The following is a 19,641-nucleotide window of genomic DNA, read 5'->3' on the forward strand; positions in this document are numbered from 1 at the left end:
ACTTGATAGTTCCAAAATATACCAACATATTTCATGATACATGCATGTTCTAAAATTGGTTTTTTATCTTCTTGAGTACAACCAAAATGACAAAGCCAATAAACTAATTATATAATAATTATAATGAAAACATGAACATGAGAAACTAGCTATGAAAAAAAAAAAAAATAGAGTGCTGGTCACAATAAAATTTATGATCGAATCAAATAAATCAATTTCATCAAAGAAATACATCAGAACTTACACCTTATGTTTTGAACAACATGACTCTCACACCACTGATGCCAATAGAATAATTCATGAATTAAATATATAGTAAAATTACCTCCAATCATAGTTATCCAAAAGCGAGTTTTCAGATGAAAAACACTGGACTTCTTGGATGATGCACCCAGGAAGAATAGGTGTCTTGGAACTTCCAAAATGCTTATTCTTTGATCGATAGTCATAGGCTACAAAAAGGATACTAGTTTGTTATAATTCATGAAATACTTACTACATTATCTTTAATGCTTGCTTTCATCCATCATGAAAGTAATTTAAAGTATTTTGAGATAACCTCTTCTAATAAAACCATTTTATTTGGTCATTTATATTATGTAACTTGACTTCTATTCATGATAATAATACAATTCAAACTACTCAATTTGACATATAGATCATCTATATTGTGAGATTCCACTGACCTTTGGAATTCCAACAGAACATTGCATGCCTTTACGTTGCACAACGTCTCACCTTCTTCCTCAACCCCTTGTTTCGCTTCTCGAAGGTGATCCACCGATTCATGCAAGATTCACCTTCTTCCCCACTCGGTTAGCATCTTTTATTCTTCACGGATCCTGGGAAGCAACATCTTCTATAGGTGGTTTCCTCTCTTCTCTCGGCTCATGATCTTTCTTATTATTTTTGACTCGGAATGATACACTCCATCCATAACACTCTCCTCAAGCGTGCCATCACAGAAGGCCCTCCTCCTCGAGCTGATCTACCATACATAGCTTTCTTTCTCATTGCAACTGAATCCTCTACCTTTATGATCTGATGGCACAATTCGCTTAGTTGTAGATTTGATATGTACATTAGATCTTTCTTCCACTACCTCATTACCGAAAGCCTTTTTTTTTTTTTTTTTTGGGACTTTTGTGCGCGAAGACAAAAGCCATGCCCAGGCACCCCTTGGTACGTCCTGTCTCGGAAAGCTCGGGACGACGTCGCTTGGCGTCATTCCGCACATTCCGGGATGGCGATCGCATAAAGGTACCACCTCGTCCCTCGGGGATCGATCGTCATGCTAAACCCATGTACAATCGATCCTTGCATAGTAGTATAAAAGTCCTTGACCGACATCTGGCTAGAGAAGACAAGACAGAAGAAAAAATGGAAACCAATCACTAAGTTGGTCATCGAGGGGCCAAAGTCAGGAACTTCCTAACGAGGGTCTTTTGTGTAAGAGCGTTGTCGCCCTCGGAAATGCGACTACCCCGACCGAGAGACGTCCTCCCCGAAAACAGTGTCGACGTCCCGATTAAGAAAACTCCTCCCCCTTAATGATGCTAGTGTCTCGACCGAGAGGCATTTTCCCTCAGACGGCATTGGCATCCCGACTTGCAGACGTAATCAACCTCGACGCCTCGCCTAACCAAGCGTGAACTCCCGACATCGACTCCTGGATCAAACCATGCTGACACATTAGACAACACATTAGCCACGATACACTCGTTGATTTTTACACGTGACAGTAATCTTTCTTTACACATCGTTGATTTACTTTGCACCATATTCCTCCCTCACGTAGCAGCATGTCTTATATACAATAAATCACATATCAAATATAACCCTGTATCTCTATGGTTTAACATGGTTAAGATCCTACCTAATCGATTTATAGCAAATTTAGTTTTTTTAAATTTTTAATCTTAAATTTGTAGGAGCGTACTAAATTTAATTATTATATAAAAGGGATCTCATATGTCTTAGATTGATTAGATTCTCTTTCACCCTATAAATAGGATTATAAAATATCATAATTAAATCAGTAAAGTTTTTTCCTTCTTTCTTCTCTTGTAGGATGAGGAAATCGACCTAAAAATAGTCCTCCTTTTTCCTATGCGTGCATTCCCATTCCAAGGGGGCCAAAAGCTTCCTTACAGCATCCGTTGTCCTACGCATGCATGCATACATACAGACATACATGTAATTTGGGCTTGGCTCCACATAGATCCATGGGAACTCGAACCGGTACGAAGCAGCCAGTCTTAGCGGCCCACTGAATGGAGCTCGACTTGGCGAGGCCTCTTCGGCGCGCTGCGGTCGCTCCCTCCGTTTTAATGGATCGCATCCCCGGTGACGGTTCGAAAAAACGCCCCCTCCCATTCTCTGCGTTGAGCGGCAAAAGGTGAATCCCCCCCATGGCTTCCTCCTCCTCTGGCTTCGACACCGCTTCGTCTCCCTCTGCCGGCTTCTCTTTTCCAATACCTTCCTCCTCGGCGTCTTCCCCATCTCCATTCGGCTTCTCAAACCTCGGCGCTTCATCGGTCTCATCTGCTGCGACCACGGCCGATCTTTTCTCCGCGTCGACCGCCGCCTCCGCACCCAACCCCTTCCCCTTCTCCTTCTCCCTTCCCACAGCGTCGGCCGCCTCGTCCTCGTCGTCCACCGCACCCTCCTCCTCCCCTCTTTTTGCTTCAGGCTTTGGCACCTCTGCCTCGTCGTTGACATCCTTTTCGTCCTTCTCGACCGCCGCTCCTTCCTCCACCCCAAACCCTAGTTTCGGTTCCGGTTCCGATTCCGGCGCGTCATCTTCTCTGTTCGGCTTCGGGACATCTTCCTCTGTTTCCTTTCCGTTGCTTACAACTTCGTCTTCCCCTTCTTCTTCTTTCACGACGGCCCCTTCGTTCTCCACGGTTTCGCCGGTTTTCATTCCTTCGGCAGCGACTTCTGCAGCTAGCACCGCCCCTTCTCTCGCTTCCTCTGCTTCATCCTCAGGCCCTACTACTGCAGGGATGGCTGAGACGGCAACGACAATTCCATCCGACTCATCATTGTTTCCCTCGCCTTCCTTTGCGTTGCCCCTCTCTTCATCATCGTCTTCTTCTTTTACTTTTTCATCGCCTTCCTTTGGAACTAGCGGATCCTTTCCGCAGAGCTCCTTCACTGCTGCTTCATCTGCCGGTACCTTTTCATCCGCGCCTGCTGCAATCACAACCTCCTCGTCATCTACCTTAGCAATTGGCTTTTCATCTGGGACTCCATCAGCGGCTGCTGCACCATCCCTCGCAGCTACAAGCATTACGACTTCTGTGCTAGCTGAAACGGCCCCATCTACAGCTTCCTCTTTGTTTGCTTCACCATCATCTTTCTCTGCTGCATCTCCCTTGTCGGTTTCAGTTTCTTCATCATTGTCAGCAGCTGCGGCATCCGTCACTGCATCTTCTGCTTTGGCATCGAGAACGACTGCAGCTGTCACTGCATCATCTACAGAAGCCTCCCCGACAGCATCAACAACGGCTGCTTCTTTGTTCGGTAATTTTTATGTTCTATATAGAATTGGGCATATTTGATCTCTTAATCTGCTTCATTAGCTTTTTGCAAAAATCGAGATACCAAATCTGCTATATATGTTACGATTTGGTCATCACTTATGTCCATGTAGACTTCTTCCGAACATGGTGAAAATCAAGGAGAGCTGTTAATATGCATCCGGAAAGATTTATTACTAATTTATTTGGATGATCTCTTAGCTGTGTTGAAATGAACATTCAGTGGTATCTTAACACAAAGATGTCATGTAAAGGTTGAAAAATGAAATGTAGTCAACCTGTATCATTTGTTTCTTCCATGTATCTTTCTACTAGATATGCTTCAGGCTGCATTGCAGGTTGTACTGATGTTTACTATCTGATAGCCTATGTTTTTGGCTCTCAAATATGAAGGGAATATGCCAACAAAAGGATGGCCAATTATGTATAAGTAGTTCAACCTATGTTGTTTCTATGGCTCGGACCTTGATCGCCCAATTTGCTAAGTTGCACTTTTATCTTGCCATCAAAGCATGCTCCTAATATTAAAATAATGCATAGCTAACATGAAAGAAAAATGTGGCCAACGAGCATGCACTCCAATGGGATTGCTTGCAAGCTTTTAGCTGTCCTTTTTACCTAAATTGTGATATAGTAGACATTGTGTTTCAACCACTATTTGATGATGCTTTTTACACTTGCTTCATAGGGTTACTGATTAAATGGCCAACATATGCCTCCAGCTTTATGTCAAGCTCTTAAATTTATTGTTCCACATTACCTCATGAACTCTGGCATGCATTGCTCTCCAGTCAATGTTGATGAGCAATATTTGTCCATCTAATTTTTAGTTGACAGATTGTTGTCTCCATGTTGTCATTTTGATTTGTCTTGTTGCTTATGTACCTATTTAAATGAACTAGATGCCAACAAAAGCATTGTTTTCTTTACCATGCAACCAGTAATCTTGTAATTGCATGCATTTCATATTTTCAAATTGTCAATATATGCAATTGTTTGTTTAATAAAATTTAGCTTACCAATATCCATTGTTATTGGGTTTCTACTCTGTTCTGCTCTACACTTGGTTGTGTATTAGGATATCTCCTTAATTTTACCCTCTATCTCGTCAGGCTTTGTTTAATGAAATTTGTTATATGTTATAGATAGTCAGTTCTCTTGTTGATTTATTGTCCCTCCATATTTGTTGAATATTCAGAATTTGATAAATGAGTGAGTTAGATTTCTGGTTATCATCAACTTGTCTTAAGAATAGGCAGTCAGGGGCTTCTGTTTACCTTGTTAAAAGAGTTCATCGCCTGAGAATTCTTTTATCTTGGAGATCATGTTGTGTCAGATGTTTACAACGTCCTGGATGCATGATATTTATGTCATAAAATGTTGTCTTTCTTCGGTAGCCACATGCTGAGCTCTTTTTGCTTTACAGTATATATATTTCCATTTCTATTTTAAAATTAACTAGTTTTAGAAACTTAATTTGCATACCATATCTTATGCTCTGGGTTTTGTTATCTTGATTTTAGGAGCTGAAAAGTGACATCTTTCTTGTTTTTCATTTTGGCATTAAGATGATCAACATTTTATAAGGCTGCACATGCAGCTTATGCCAAGAACCAACTTTGATGCCATAGTATCTAAACAAAATTCCTCCTCGGGTTCCTCTACTTCAGCATTAGCTAGCGATTCAAGTTCCGGTGCTGCCACAAGTCAAGCTTTACCTTCAGTTGTCCAAGCTAGTAGTGGCGGGTTTGTGTTTTTCTATTTTCTAACTTTATGTCCTTGATTTTTTTGGATTCTAAGAGTTTACATTTGTATGTTTTTATAATTTGATTTTTTCATGCTCTCTTTTTATTAATGGACTTTAGACTTACTACTACCAATTCAGTCACAACTCAGGCACCTAAGCTACCATCAGAGATCACTGGAAAAACTGTTGAGGAGGTACTATTCTTTGACTAAATTCTGTGGAAATTGAATGATAGCCAAATGATATGTGGGCAAGCTCCTGAAATGCTCTCAAATCTAGGAGCTATATATTAATGTTTATGTTGTTACCTTATTAACCCAAAACAACAGGAAAAGTCTCACAAAGATTGTTGATGGCCTTCATTTTGTCCTGTATATGCTGATGGAATCATCTCATCAACTAATTGACCTAATTAAACCAGATTCTTAAGGACTGGAATACTGAGCTGCAAGAGCGTACTGCAAAATTCCAAAATCAGGCTACAGAAATTGCTGAATGGGATAGGTGGATCCTACAAAACCGAAATATTCTCATTTGGCTGGAGGTATTTATTTGATACAGTGCATTATCATTTGTCAGTTATCTGTTTGTTAAATATTTTGTGTGTTTCTTTCATATGAGTGGAGCTTTTCTTATGAAATTTTTTGTTCTTTAGAAATACAAAAAGGATTTTCTTTTTATCTCCTATAAATGCAAATTACATTTAAAGCATTTGGTCCATATTAGAGCTGGATGTGGGATAGGATCCATTTAACTTGACTCCAGCTAATTAGAATCATAGGCCTAAAGTTAGTTGTTGTGACTTTGTTTTGATCTAGAAAAAAAAAGCGCACCAGTCGATAAGATAAACAAAATTCATTCTAGCATTTATAACAATTTCTTGGTGATCTCCATGAACTTAAAATTTACATAGTTTTTCATTCTTTCTGCTTTATCATGAAACAAGTATCTTATTCATATATTTTGGACAACAACTTGTGGTTTGTTACTCATTTCATAATTTTGCTTATTGCATAAATTAAAGAAAAATTCTCTGCTGTTGACCATCTTACTGTGATTGGAGCACATGTGAATTGATGTGTGCCTGACAAACATTTTTGAAGGCTCCCAGTTCTATATTTGCAATTACCTCTTGTGTCACTTTAATTGACAGTGTGTCCAGTCTTATATTTATGCAACAATCCTATGTTACAGGCAATTTATCATGAATGAGTAGATTGCATATTTCCATCTGAGTGACTAAGTACCAGTTTTTCTTGAACGATTTGCAGGCTGAAATGGCAAAAGTTGTGGAGACTCAAACTAACTTAGAGAAGCAACTTGAATTAATTGAAACTCATCAACAAGAGGTTTGTCAATGTTTCTATTCTAAAATTCAATTCATTTAATAGGGGTGCTGAATAATTTTTCAGGGGGCACTAAATATAGCCTGAAATGGACAAATATGAAGCTAATAGCTGTTTGTTTATTGTGCTTTTTCCTGTTTAAATTAGTTTTGCATTTGTACTGCAACTATGAGTCTTGTGATTTTTTTCGCCCTCTTTTGAGTCTCTAGGTTGATAAGGCATTGGAGAGCATGGAACAAGAAGCAGAGTGCATATGCAAGGATGAGTGTGCATTACTTTTGGAAGATGAGGCTACATCTGTGAGAGATTCAATGTTAGTCTAGTGATTAAACTTTCTGCAATTTTGGAATTAACATTTTAGCTTTCCTGCTTTAGTGTTCAATTTGGGAGGGCATAATAAAGCATCTAAGAACATTATTTTATATCTTTGTAGTTAAAGATGGTAAAATTAAATTGGTGTGATTTACTGATGTAGTAATTTAGTACAACAGATAGGACTATCAGATGTACTTATTCATATCTTGTAAATTACTTAATGTTCTAAGCCTAATTTCCTGTTGAATCCTAAAAGGGTGCAGCTCTTTTCTTAGTACTAGAACAACTTCAATATTCCAGGTCAGCCACATTGTGTGGCATTTGCCCACATTTTAAAGCTGGTTGAGTAGAGTAAACCTTGATGGTTTTGATAGGATTGTGGTTGTTGAGTTATCAAAATAGGAGCAAATGAGCTGATTTATTTTGAAAATATTAGAATCATATGCCAAATGAACATTCCTTATGTTGTTTAGAATAATTTTTTAATCTTTGAATCTCTTTTTTTGTTTTTTTGAAGGAATTTGGTGCAGCTTCCTGATATGCAGACCTAGCGTGAACATCTAGTGAAAGAAAGTGCTTTCAGAAACCTTGAATTCCGATTGGCTCTCTTTATGTGGCATGTAGAGTGTTCTGTTAGGATTGACCCCCCTCTAATAAGGGTTTCTCATCTTTGTGAGAGTAGTGCCTCAAAGGTAGAAACAAGGGGAAATAAACTTGATTAATGCTGGAAAAGTAGAGTGATGGTCAAGAGAAACTTTGAGGCAAGCACGGGCTCCTATATCATATATAAGTGCCAAATCCTAAACACTAGTATTGCATTGTTTGTGTAACCAGATTATCACTCAACTTTTTGTTTCCTTGCACTGAGTAAATTATTCCCATGATCATAGGAAGTGATCTTTGGATCTTTGGCAGCATTTTTACCGAAAACTAAGTTTGTTAAATCTTCTATTGTGCTCATTGTTTTTCCAAATATATAATGTACCTTGTCTAGGTTATTTTGATGATGAAACTAAAAGGATTAGAAGTTAGCGGAACATCATTGTTTCTTACAGAATTTGTGCAAATACAGTGTGTCCCTTGTTTATATGCCATGGGTTTTGCTAATGCTAATGAATAGTGTTATAACTGGTGGCTGAAAAGTGAAAATACATATTACAAATCACTTCTAAGATAATGTGTGAATTTAAGGAGAGCTTAAAGACCACTTAAAACAGGGGTTTTAACTCGGTGGATCAGATTTTGGATGAGTTTTACTGTGTTCTTTATTCGAAGTAGCATCACCATATACGAATTGATGCTCTTCTGTGTTATGTATGGTTGCTAATCAGGATTAGACATGAATTTATTGAGAGTTTTCCTATCCTGATTTTTTTATGAAGATATTGTTTATCAAACTTCAGAATTGTATTATCATTTTCTAATTTGTGTCTGTTAAACCTAAGGTATGACCAAGCAGAGTTTATTGAAAGAGAAATGCAAGGGATTGCCGAACGAGTAAAATCAATAATTCAAACTGTGAATTCCTCTCAGGTATTATCCTGCAAGAACTTGTGTCTGACAAAGCGTTTCTTATTGTCGTCAATACTGACTATATATATATATATATATATATATTTATATATACATACACATTTTTAGAGTGGTGATCTGGATATGGTCGATGCTGCATCTCCGCTTGATATTGTTGTTCGAATACTTGACAATCAGCTTAGAACTCTAATGTGGATCGACGAGAAGGTTAGATTGAAGAGCTTTCCGAGTGTTTTTATTTCAACTCCTTAAACAAAGCAATGTTTTTTTTTTTTTCCATAAAGCTATATGATTTTTTTGTTACGATGTTGATCTTTTGATAACTTTTCCGCTTTTCAAAGACCCTAAGATTCTTCGGTGGTCTAAAGAGGCAAATAGATGTGTGAATCTTCTTTCAAACTTGTCTGATCTTATGTGGGCATGTTGGGAATATATCTTCTTGCTAATGCAGCTAGTTTAGTCTTCTGATCACGTGACAGTTTTCAGTTGAAAATCTGCATGTTCCTGTGCATTTTCTTATTGCTAAAAGATCCACAGTACCTCATTTGGCAAGGCTCACAAATCTTTTTGCTGTTGATCTCTACACCTTTGACTTTTTCATGGATAAGCTAGTGACGTTGTTCAAGTAGTTCTTATCCAAAATCATGTTAGTTCTCATATCCTTTTCAACTTAGCTTTTAGGTTGTGTCTGCAGGCAAATGAATTCTCATATCAGATTCACAAGGTGGCTAAAAGTGGGGCCGCAGATGAACATGGTATGACAGGTACAAGACTATGGTTGGATTAGCTTCAGCTTTCTACAAGGAGCCTCTCTGCTTACATCGATCCTTTTACCATAGCCAAATTGGTAAAAGCTTATTGCACCAGGCAGGCTATCACCCTTTTGGTTGAGCCAAGCAGAGATGTATCAACCACCACTTTTTCCTTCCTGACTAGATTTTGGTTTTGGGTGAATTCCAGTTTTGGTACAGATTACTGTCAACTACTTATGGGCTTCTAGTTGTTGACATTAAACAATTATAACATCAAGCACTTGTTTATGGACTTCCTAGACGTTTTAATATTTTTAATCTTCTCTTCTTTCGTTTTTCTTCTCTCGTGACTCACGAGGATGGAAATTGAACTTCTTGCCTTGTTATCTATTTTGTATATTTCATTCAGAGTAGTTTGCTTTTTATCAGGATCTATGCATTTCTTTAGAATCTGCAGAGGCAATAACCTGTTTTCGTGCACATACCCTAAAGCTGGAGGAAATATTGCTGCTCAGGTTAATCAACTAAAGCAATCCAGCTGTTGATTGTGAAACGCAGGTTGATGCATGGCATGGTTGGTTCACTGACGCTGTTGTGGCGCGAGGGTGGCGGGTGGCCGGGGTCTGGGGCACTGGTAGCACTTGGTGAAGAGCCCAAAGTTGTGTCCCACCTGCTTGATGAAGTTGGTCGTGCGCGCCCACCACCAGCACCCACCCCCACCACGAAGGCGTTCACCGCATACATCGCCGTCCAGATCGGTAAGAAGAAGGGTGGCTTCTCAGCCGCATTCTGCAATGACGATGAAGATTTCACACAGGGAATGCAGAGGGAAGAAGGATGGTCATCACCTGTCGTGCGGATGGTGCTCGGTAGGTGAGCATGTGCGCCAGCGTCGGAATGATGCAGACAGTGAAGCTGACTAGGACCGACCCGACGACGGAGTTGATGGGGCCGAAGAAGGGGAAGATGATGGCAAGGAACCAGATGGGGATGCGAGCGATGGCGCGCCGGCATATGCTCTTGCTGTCGTGCATCCCCACCACCTTCTCCCACACGAAGTATAGCGGGGTGCACGCGAAGCCGAAGGTGATGAACTTGTGGATGAGCATGAGGACGACGGCGGCGTCCCTCCACCTGGATTCGGGCAGTAGCGAGAAGGCGTTGGAGTGGGATAGCAGTTGGTCGCCGAAGGCCTAGTACACGGCGGTCGTCGATGGCAGCGTCAGGGTGATCGCGTACGATGTCTCTAGGTACGGAGTGTAAGATTATGCGGTCCTCGATGATCGCTTATGGCGCCTTAAATGTTAAATTATATGGTTCTATTTAATTAAATAAGATATATTATAGATATGATTTTTTACGATGAAAAGATAGAAAGAGAGAAGAAGGATCTATAACAATAAAAAAGTATGCATCGTAATATTGAGATCTAATTTTATTTAATTTCAATCTTGGCATAAAAGTTTTTTCGCATTACAATAGCATGACTATAGATTTTATGTTAACAATTAGTATCAGAGCTTAGGTTCTTGAGATCAAATATATTAGATTTATTATTTTTGTTTACAATGCATGAATGATTTGTTGGATATTATTGATTTGTTTTGCTCTATCGTTAATTGTGAATAATGAAAGCTGCTGAAGGGTCGTGTACTACCTCGCATCACGACTGCTCGCGAGCAGAGGTTCGCTTGTGAGTGATGGTTGCACCATGCAGCGTGCGCGCTGCAGCGATTGCGCTGGGCAACGTGCACGTTGCAGTGCAGGTAGCGGCGGTTGCACGTGGGTAGCATCGCGCCCATGAGGCAGCCGCACGTGGGCAGAACCCGTGTCCATGCGACGGTCGCGCGAGGGCACAAGCCGCACCCAGGTGGTGGTCGCTCACGGGTAGGAGCCGTGTAATGGCAGCGGTCGCGCATGGCTAGGGCACGTTAAGGCGACGGCCACACGCGGACTTAAGCCGCACGCGTAGGTGGCGACGGCAATTGTGCGTTGGCAAAGGCAGCGTTGCGGCATGGCAGTGTCGCACGCGCAAAGGCGACGATGCTGTAGATCAAATTTTTGGTCAAAATTATAATTTTGCCCTAGGGTTCCCCTTTGGTCAAATTACAGCTTTGCTCTTATGTATTTTATTAATATCCTTTAATTCTTTTGACATATTTATAGTTTTACCTTGGAGGCTAGGGTTTTATTAAATTATAGTTCTGCCAATTATAAATTTAGTAATTCTAATTTATGTTTTGTCAACATATTTATAGTTTTACCCTTATGAAATTGAGAATTCTAATTTATATTCTCAATTATAAAATTGATAAATATAATTTATTATAATTATGATTGAATTTTATCATGATTATGTTTTTGGTTATTTAATTAGATTTAATTTTTGATTAAAAGACTATAAATTATGGTTTACTTTTATAGTTTTCTCATATGAATTATTAATTATATTTTTAACATGTGGTAAATAAAATCCAAGATATTTATTTGGTTATTCACATGTATATTTTGAAATTATAAAATAATATTTGTCTTTCACATGGAGGTATGATTTATATGTTATCATGATTATCATATGAGTTTTTTTTTTCTTTCTTTTGTTGATTAATGTTCAATAATTATTATGACTGTTATTTTATTATTAAATTGTTTCAGCATAAATTAAGATAAATAAATTTATGAATATTATTTATAATTTATCTTTATAAGTTTTATTTGATCGATCGTTGCCAAAGTAGTTTGAGATCGTAGACTTATGAGATGTGAATTATAATAAAGATATTGTCATTTATGGGACATTTTAGATTGTATTTTGTATTAATCCTACGGCCACCAAAGTGATTTGGACCAATAATTTATAAAATATATTATAAAATTAGTCCTAAATGATATTAACTAAAATAATATTCATAATAGCAACATGAATCAAGATAAAGAAATTTAGCGAATGTTATTTATAATTTATCTTCTTAAGTTTTATTTGACTAATAGTTACCAAAGTAGATTGTATTATATATTTTTTATTGGTCTTTTAGCCACCAAAGTGATTTGGACCAATAATCTATAAAATACATTATGGAATTGATCCTAAATGACATTAAATAAAATAATATTCACGATGACACATATAATTAGGAGATTTAGATAATCCCAATAAAAAATTTATTTCAAATAGTTATGTGATGGGGTAGGATAATAATATTTTGGATATGTAATTTATGGTCGTATACTCAAAGGTAATAATACTATTTAACAAGGATGGTATCAGTCCTATATAAATGATCTTGAGTGAATATTAGATTTATTAATATTTCACTCAAATATGAAATATAGATGATATCAATAGTTCATTATATTTTAGAAACTCAAAGCATTAATGTTATATTATAACAGTGGTACTTCCTTTATTATATTTATGTAAATGTCCCTATATTTTTTGAAATAAATGGCTTGAGCATATATAAGTTGTATTGAGTGAGTGAGACATTGATTAGATTAATTGAACATAACATAAACTTAATTACTGAAAGTTCTATGGAATAAATAATTGAGGTGACTAATCAAGATAGTTATGAAAAACTTAATTTTATGATACTTAGACTTCAGTATAGTTTACAACTAGTATATTAAAATATCTAAGGATCAATTTAAATTTTCTAATAAGTTATTAGTTGACACCTTAAAATAATAGCATTTGAGGAATTCAAGATTATATCTTCAATATAAATAATAAAACTGTAATATCAAGACTTATAATATTTTGAGTACTATTCAGCGAGTATGTAACACTAAAATAAGGATGAAGCGTAAGTCACCTAAGTTTATAATTACTATATAAACTTATAAAAAAATATCTTCACAATAAAGTGTTACTTCTATAACAAAAAAAATTATGTGAAGGAAAAAAACTATAAGATTTGATTTTAAAAGAAAAGGTATAAATATAGCCTTTATATGGTTCAAATCAAATATTATAGAATTTATTTTTTTAATATTTGATGGATTAATTTGATGTTTCAATATATGTTACCAATAATAGATATTCATGAAGGGGATAAAACCAAAAGAGAATGAGATATTCATGATTATAGTGAATCATCTTAAAGTGAAAGTGATATTAGTTTGTATTTATCGCCTACATCTAAAGATGATTCAATTGATAGATCTTGAGGATCCATGCTGTGTTCTTATAATTCTGGGAATTTGAGTTCTTTACCTAGAATTGTTAGAATATTATTTTCCTATTTGGTGATTGTAAACTTATTGTGATTCAATAAAATTAACCTTTGAATTCTGTAGAATTGTCTATACAAAATTAATATGAATCTTAAGTTTATAATGATCATATAAGTAAATATTAAAATGAAATATAGTTTTATAAACTCTTGAGATTATGCTTATATCTGTGGGTTACTCTATGCTTTCGTCTCATTAAAGAGATATATTTTATCACCATATAGATATCTTGTTGAGATATGATTATGTATATCTAATTCATATAAAGTCTATGACCATTCAAAGTGTACATAAATGAAATCGATAAACAATTAGATAGACAAGTTAAGATCATCATATCTTTACTAGATTCGTTTGTTAGATTCTTGAAATTTATGACGAACCCAATTATAATTAAAATTCGTTTGTTAGATTCTTGAAAAAATAAAGTATATGATTTACTAGATATGTTACAGCAGAATATGATTACTGAAAAATATAATCATACCTTTATAGATATGGTTAGGAGCATAATAAGTTATTCTTTTGTATTCAAATCTATGTGAGAAGAAGCTCCAATGACAACTATGTGTATCTTGAATGGTATTCCTAGTAAGTAAATTATATTACTTCTTTTAAGCTATGAAATGATAAAAAACCTAACTTAAGATATTTACATATTTGAGATTGTTCTATAGAGATAAGGATCTTCAACTCATATAAAAGAAAATTAGATTTAATAACTATTTCTAAATATTTTATTATCTATTTAGAAAAGTTTAAAGGTGTACATATCTTATTGCTCTAATCATAGTACTAGGACAATTAAATTTGGTAACGTAAAATTCATATAAAACAACGAATCAATGGGAGTGAAAATCTCGAAATTCAATTTTGATATAGAGGAGATACAAGTTGATACTCCTTTATTATTCGAGATATTGTTGTTACTCAAATTATTAAATGATTTGATAAAAGTGAATAACAAAATAATATTACTAAACTCCCACATTATATTGATATCGTTGTTAATGATTTTGTAGAACAATCATAATTGATAACCTTGAGAATATTTCAAAGGGAAAGAAATTCTATCATTTATGGTTATTACATGGCATATCTACAAGAATTATATTATGATATAAGAATCAGAATGAATCTCTTATTATTTTCATAGGTCATAAAAGGTAATGATTCTGAAAAATAATATGATGTAATAAAAGAAGAGTTAAAATCAATAACCAGAATAGTATTTGATAAATTTATCGAATTATCCAATAATTGTAAAAGAGTCTATTATATAAATGTGACTCAAAGGACAATGATAATCGATATAATGGTTAGACTTATAATTAAAAGTTTTACTCATAAAAATGTATTGATTATAATGAGACATTTAGTTTTTAATGAACTCATTATGAATCATCATTACATTAGTGACTCATTATGAGTTTGAGTTATATCATAATAATATGAAAATATTTTTTTAAGATCTAACTTTATACTCCAAATGATTTACAAAGAAATATAAAGTTTGATATGCAAATTCAGGAGTTCATTTATGATCTTAAATAAGCTTTAAGATAATGATATATAAAGGTTCTTGATATCATTTTTTTTAGATTTAAGGAAAATACTATTGATCGGTATTTATATCAGTGGGAGCAAGTTTATTATATTGGTTTGTATATTGATAATATTTTGCCTTACCAATAGTGATCTTGGTTTATTATACTAAATCAAGAAATTTATAACTAAGAGTTTTAAGATGGTTGATATGAATGTGACATCTTATATTATTAACATTGAGTAATTCAAAGATAGACCTTAATGATTATGAAGATTGTCTTAGAAATAATATATCAACCGAGACTCGAAAAGATTTAATATATAGTTTTATTCGATAAATCATTAAAAGCAAAATTTTAGTCAATAGTAAATGCTTGAAAATGACTTGAAAAGAATCATATAAAGAAAATATTCTTTGTATATGCGTAGTTGGAAGTCTATGCTCAAGCCTGTGTCGAAAAAAATATCAGTTTTAGAATTAAAATATTAGGTATATATTAGAATTACCCAGAAATAAAAAAAATACTAAAGGATTACAGAGAAAGTAATATGATAACTAGAAGGGACAAAAGATTTTATGTTCATATGTATGAAATTATATCAGTTTGAAATGATGGTATTTTTTAGATGCTAATTTTATAAATTACCTCAATAATAGGAAGTCCGCATGACAGTTAATATTTATATCAAGTAGAGGAGCAATTTATTATTATTAATAATAGAAGTTGATTTTGTGGCATGCTTTGAGGCCACTGATCAAACTTTTGGACTACGAAATTTAATCTCAGGACTTAGTGTAGTCAAACTCAATTACCAAGTCATTGAAGATATTTTGTGACATTGTAGTAGTTTTCTTCTTTAAGAATGACAAGTACTATTGCATCTCAATGTATTATAATATAAAATACTTGATGATTAGAGAAGAGGAGTCCAAAAACATCCGATGTCAATTAATTACTTGAGTTCCATTGTATTGATTGTTGATTTATTCACTTAGGACTTACAGCCTAAAGTATTTTGAAAGAATATATTCTTATAATTAGGTTTGTGAACAACCCATAAGGATATGGTGATGCATGTTTGAGTGGATATTATAATTGACATTCTTGCTTACGTACTTAAAGTTATTTATTTCTGCTATCCTGTTCACAATTATGTATATACATATTATAGTTGAATGTGATGATAAGATTGTTTTAACAAGATAAATTATAGGGGTCATTTTGGATTGTATTAGGAAAAGTTAATAGTATTGTGGGAAGTGGAACACTGATGACATACAACCGCTATGACTCATATTGTTAGTCAGACTTAATGTAGTATTATTATATTTATTTGATTTATTAGTTTATTTTTAAAAATACGTGCGCATGTATATAGTTTTTCTAAAAATTTTAGAATCCAATTGGGTCAAATTATTTTTTAAATAAATTTTATTTATTTATTTTTGATTTTAAGTCTTCTTGTATCTTACCAATTATTGGGCCAAGTGGGAGAATGTTAGATTATGACCCTATTTAATTAGGTAAGATATATTATAGATATGATTGGATTCTGATTATGGTTATTAACCAATATAAAAGAAGTTCATATTAAAGTAAGATTCCTTAGGAGATAACCTTGATGGGCAGTTGAGAGATTAAAGTTTTTCTCTCAATCTCCCTAATCCATCAGTCTATGTGGTCCTGTGAAAAGATAGGAAGAGATGAGAATGATCTAGTTCTCCTTGATATCTCAGATCCGACGATGGGGCACTTGTAGATTAGATAAGATTTATTCTTCTGAATAACAATGAAAAAGGTACGTATCATAATATTGTTAGATCTAATTTTATTTAATTTCAATCTTGACATAAAAGTTTTTTTGCATAACAGATAGCATAATTATAGATTTTATGCTAACATAGAGGACTCACACTGTTACTGCGTGGCCACCAAAAGTGTAGAGAACATTGGTGGCCCCGGTGAAGTACAGCACCAGATTTGTCGGACCCGAGTGCGTCATCCATTCAAAGAAGAGTATCAATAGGTATCATTCCTTTCTCCTCTTCTTACATCAATTGTTGCTGCGATGAATGACGTTACCTGGCCGTGAACGATGACGACGATGGTGAGGTACCAGGCGGTGTAGGTGGTCATGCTGAGGCCGAGGAAGGACCATATCCTGTAGTTGCGGAAGGAGGGTACGAATATTGTGGTGGCGCCAAATATATATGTCCATGTCCTCTTGTCCAACCAATCGTTGATGTAGTATATGTTGCTACGCCATCGTCAGACCACAGCAATCCATAGAGGTGGAAGGAGTGGAGAGAAGAACGATCCCTGGCACAGGCGATGAGTTGGATGATGGAGCCGACGAGGAGGAAGGTGTTACAAAAGAGATAAAAGAGAAATTACTGAAGAAGCTTGATTGTATTCGCATGTCCCTCTCCTATTTATATAGGTTAGGAGGGAGGATTTCCCTTAACATAATAGAGAGATATCCTCATATAATTGAGGAAAGATATCTTCATATAGTTGAGAAAATCTTATCTGCTATCATGCCCCGCAAGATGGTGCTCCTATCAAGGACGCCAATCTTAGACCGATGTAATTCAAAAAGGTGGCGAGCGAGAGGCTTCATGAGTAAGTCGGCTAATTGATCAGCAGAATGGACATGAGAAACTCATAGTTGATGATGAACAACTTGATCTCGTACAAAATGGAAGTCAATAGCAATATGTTTCATGCGGGAGTGGAACACCGGATTAGCGCATAGATAGGTAGTTCCGACATTGTCACAATACATTATAGGAGTAGAGTTGATGTTGAGTTCTTTGAACAGATTTCTAACCCAATTGAGTTCTATAGTGGTAGTGGTGATGACACGTTATTCAGCTTCAGTTGTAGACCATGCGATTGTCTTTTACTTCTTAGAACTCCAACTGATTGGATTAGCGCCAAGGATGACAATATACCCCGATGTGGATGTTTGATCATCAAAGTTGCTTGCCCAATCAGCATCGATAAAGGCATGAAGCTAAAGTGGAGAGTATTTACGAAGAAAGACACCATGATTGAGAGTCCCCTTAAGATATCGTAGGACTCGTTTGACCGCAAACCAATGCATAGTAGATGGCCTCTGCATAAACTGTGATAATTTGTTAACTGTAAATGAGATGTCGGGATGGGTGAGAGCTAAGTACTGTAGGAAACCAACGACTTGTTGTTATTGAGTGGGTTCCATAGTAGGACTTCCATTAGATAATTTAAGAGAGCCACTAGTATATAGAGGAGTTGTAACCACATTTGCATCCTGCATGTTTGTTTTGGATAATAAATCTTGAATGTACTTTCTTTGTGACATAAAGAGAGCGGAAGATGTGAATGTAGCCTCTACACCCAGAAGGTAGTTCGGGGGTCCTAGATCTTTAAGCGAGAATCGATCTGCCAACTATTTGATGAATGCTTGGATTTCTATGGGGTTGTTGCCTGTGACAATGATGTCATCCACATAGGCTATAATATATATTGTGTCGTTATGGTGTTGTATAAAAAATAACGAGGAATCATACTTGGAGTTGAGAAAGTCAACTGAAGTCAGAAAAGAGCCAAGTTCAGTGTACCAAGCTCTTGGAGCATGACGAAATCCATAAATAGCTTTTCAAAGTTTGTAGACATGCCTTGGATACTGAGGATGAGTGAAACCAGGAGGTTATTACATAAAAACATCTTCAGTTAGAGTCCCTTATAAAAAGGTATTATTAATATCCAATTGACGTAATTGCTAGCCCTTAGTGGTGGCGAGACCCAAGATAAGTCTGATTATAGTGGGCTTAACAATGGGACTAAATGTTTCAGTGAAATCAACTCCAGGTCTTTGATGAAACCTTTTGGCGATGAGGCGTGCCTTATATCGGGCAATAGAGCCATCGGGGTTTCGCTTAAATAAAAAAACTCACTTACATCCGATGATGTTTTGTGTATGATGAAAGGGTACTAGATCTCATGTTGAGTTATGGATGAGGGCATTATATTCCTCACGTATTGCGGTACGCCAATCGGGAGATTTTTGGGCTTGAATGAAGGTGGTGGGTTTACCGGGGTGATAGGATGAGGAATCCACGATAGCATGAAGGTCAAGGACCTGACGCGGTTTGAAAATACCACTCTTAGAGCGTGTGGTCATAGGATGGTTAGAGACTACGGGACCGTGAGGTTGTGTTGTTGGAAGAAGTGGTTAAGAGTCATTAACACAGGCTGGGTTAGGTGGAGGTACGTCAGGGTCACTTGGCCGAGAAGGAGGTAAAGATAACGATTGTGATCCTGAAGCAAGTACCCCAATAGTCGGAGAAAAGAGAAGTAGAGTAAGAATGGGCAATTGCTGAACCGGAGGAGTGGAATAGTGTGAATCATGAGAGGAGGAACTGGATGATGTCATGGGAGACTCGTCCAGTTGGATTAGAGGTATATCTCAATGAGAACTGGTTAATGAGGTGGTCTGCATGGTAGGAGAGGTATGGTTGTGAAAAGGAAATATAGACTTAACAAAAATAATGTGACGCGATATAAAAATTTTGTGATTGTGGAGATTATATCAACGGAAAGCATTATGTTTAAGAGAGTAACCTATAAAAACGCAAG

The 19,641-nt window shown here is 35.9% G+C and overlaps 1 protein-coding gene and 1 pseudogene across 4 annotated transcripts; one reads left to right on the plus strand and one right to left on the minus strand.

Annotated features, from left to right (window-relative positions):
- Positions 1–2,347: 2,347 nt before the first annotated feature.
- Positions 2,348–10,583, plus strand: LOC135585687 (nuclear pore complex protein NUP62-like). 4 transcript variants are annotated; one of them, XM_065130148.1, is made up of 10 exons: positions 2,348–3,525; positions 5,111–5,288; positions 5,408–5,483; positions 5,711–5,833; positions 6,561–6,638; positions 6,845–6,948; positions 8,396–8,483; positions 8,592–8,690; positions 9,178–9,247; positions 9,794–10,583. In XM_065130148.1, exons 1-10 carry the CDS (start codon positions 2,412–2,414, stop codon positions 9,796–9,798), a joined length of 1,935 nt encoding a protein of 644 aa, XP_064986220.1. In that variant the 5' UTR covers positions 2,348–2,411; the 3' UTR covers positions 9,799–10,583. The 4 variants fall into 4 exon arrangements, with proteins under 4 accessions (XP_064986220.1, XP_064986219.1, XP_064986221.1 ...); XM_065130147.1 differs by lacking the exon at positions 9,794–10,583 and having other exon boundaries at positions 9,178–9,567; XM_065130149.1 differs by lacking the exon at positions 9,794–10,583 and having other exon boundaries at positions 5,213–5,288; positions 9,178–9,567.
- Positions 9,816–17,393, minus strand: LOC135626025 (auxin transporter protein 1-like; annotated as a pseudogene).
- Between the last annotated feature and the right edge of the window lie 2,248 nt (positions 17,394–19,641).

This window comes from Musa acuminata, chromosome BXJ2-10, assembly GCF_036884655.1.
Source record: "Musa acuminata AAA Group cultivar baxijiao chromosome BXJ2-10, Cavendish_Baxijiao_AAA, whole genome shotgun sequence".
In the NCBI taxonomy this organism is placed as follows: Eukaryota; Viridiplantae; Streptophyta; class Magnoliopsida; order Zingiberales; family Musaceae; genus Musa; species Musa acuminata.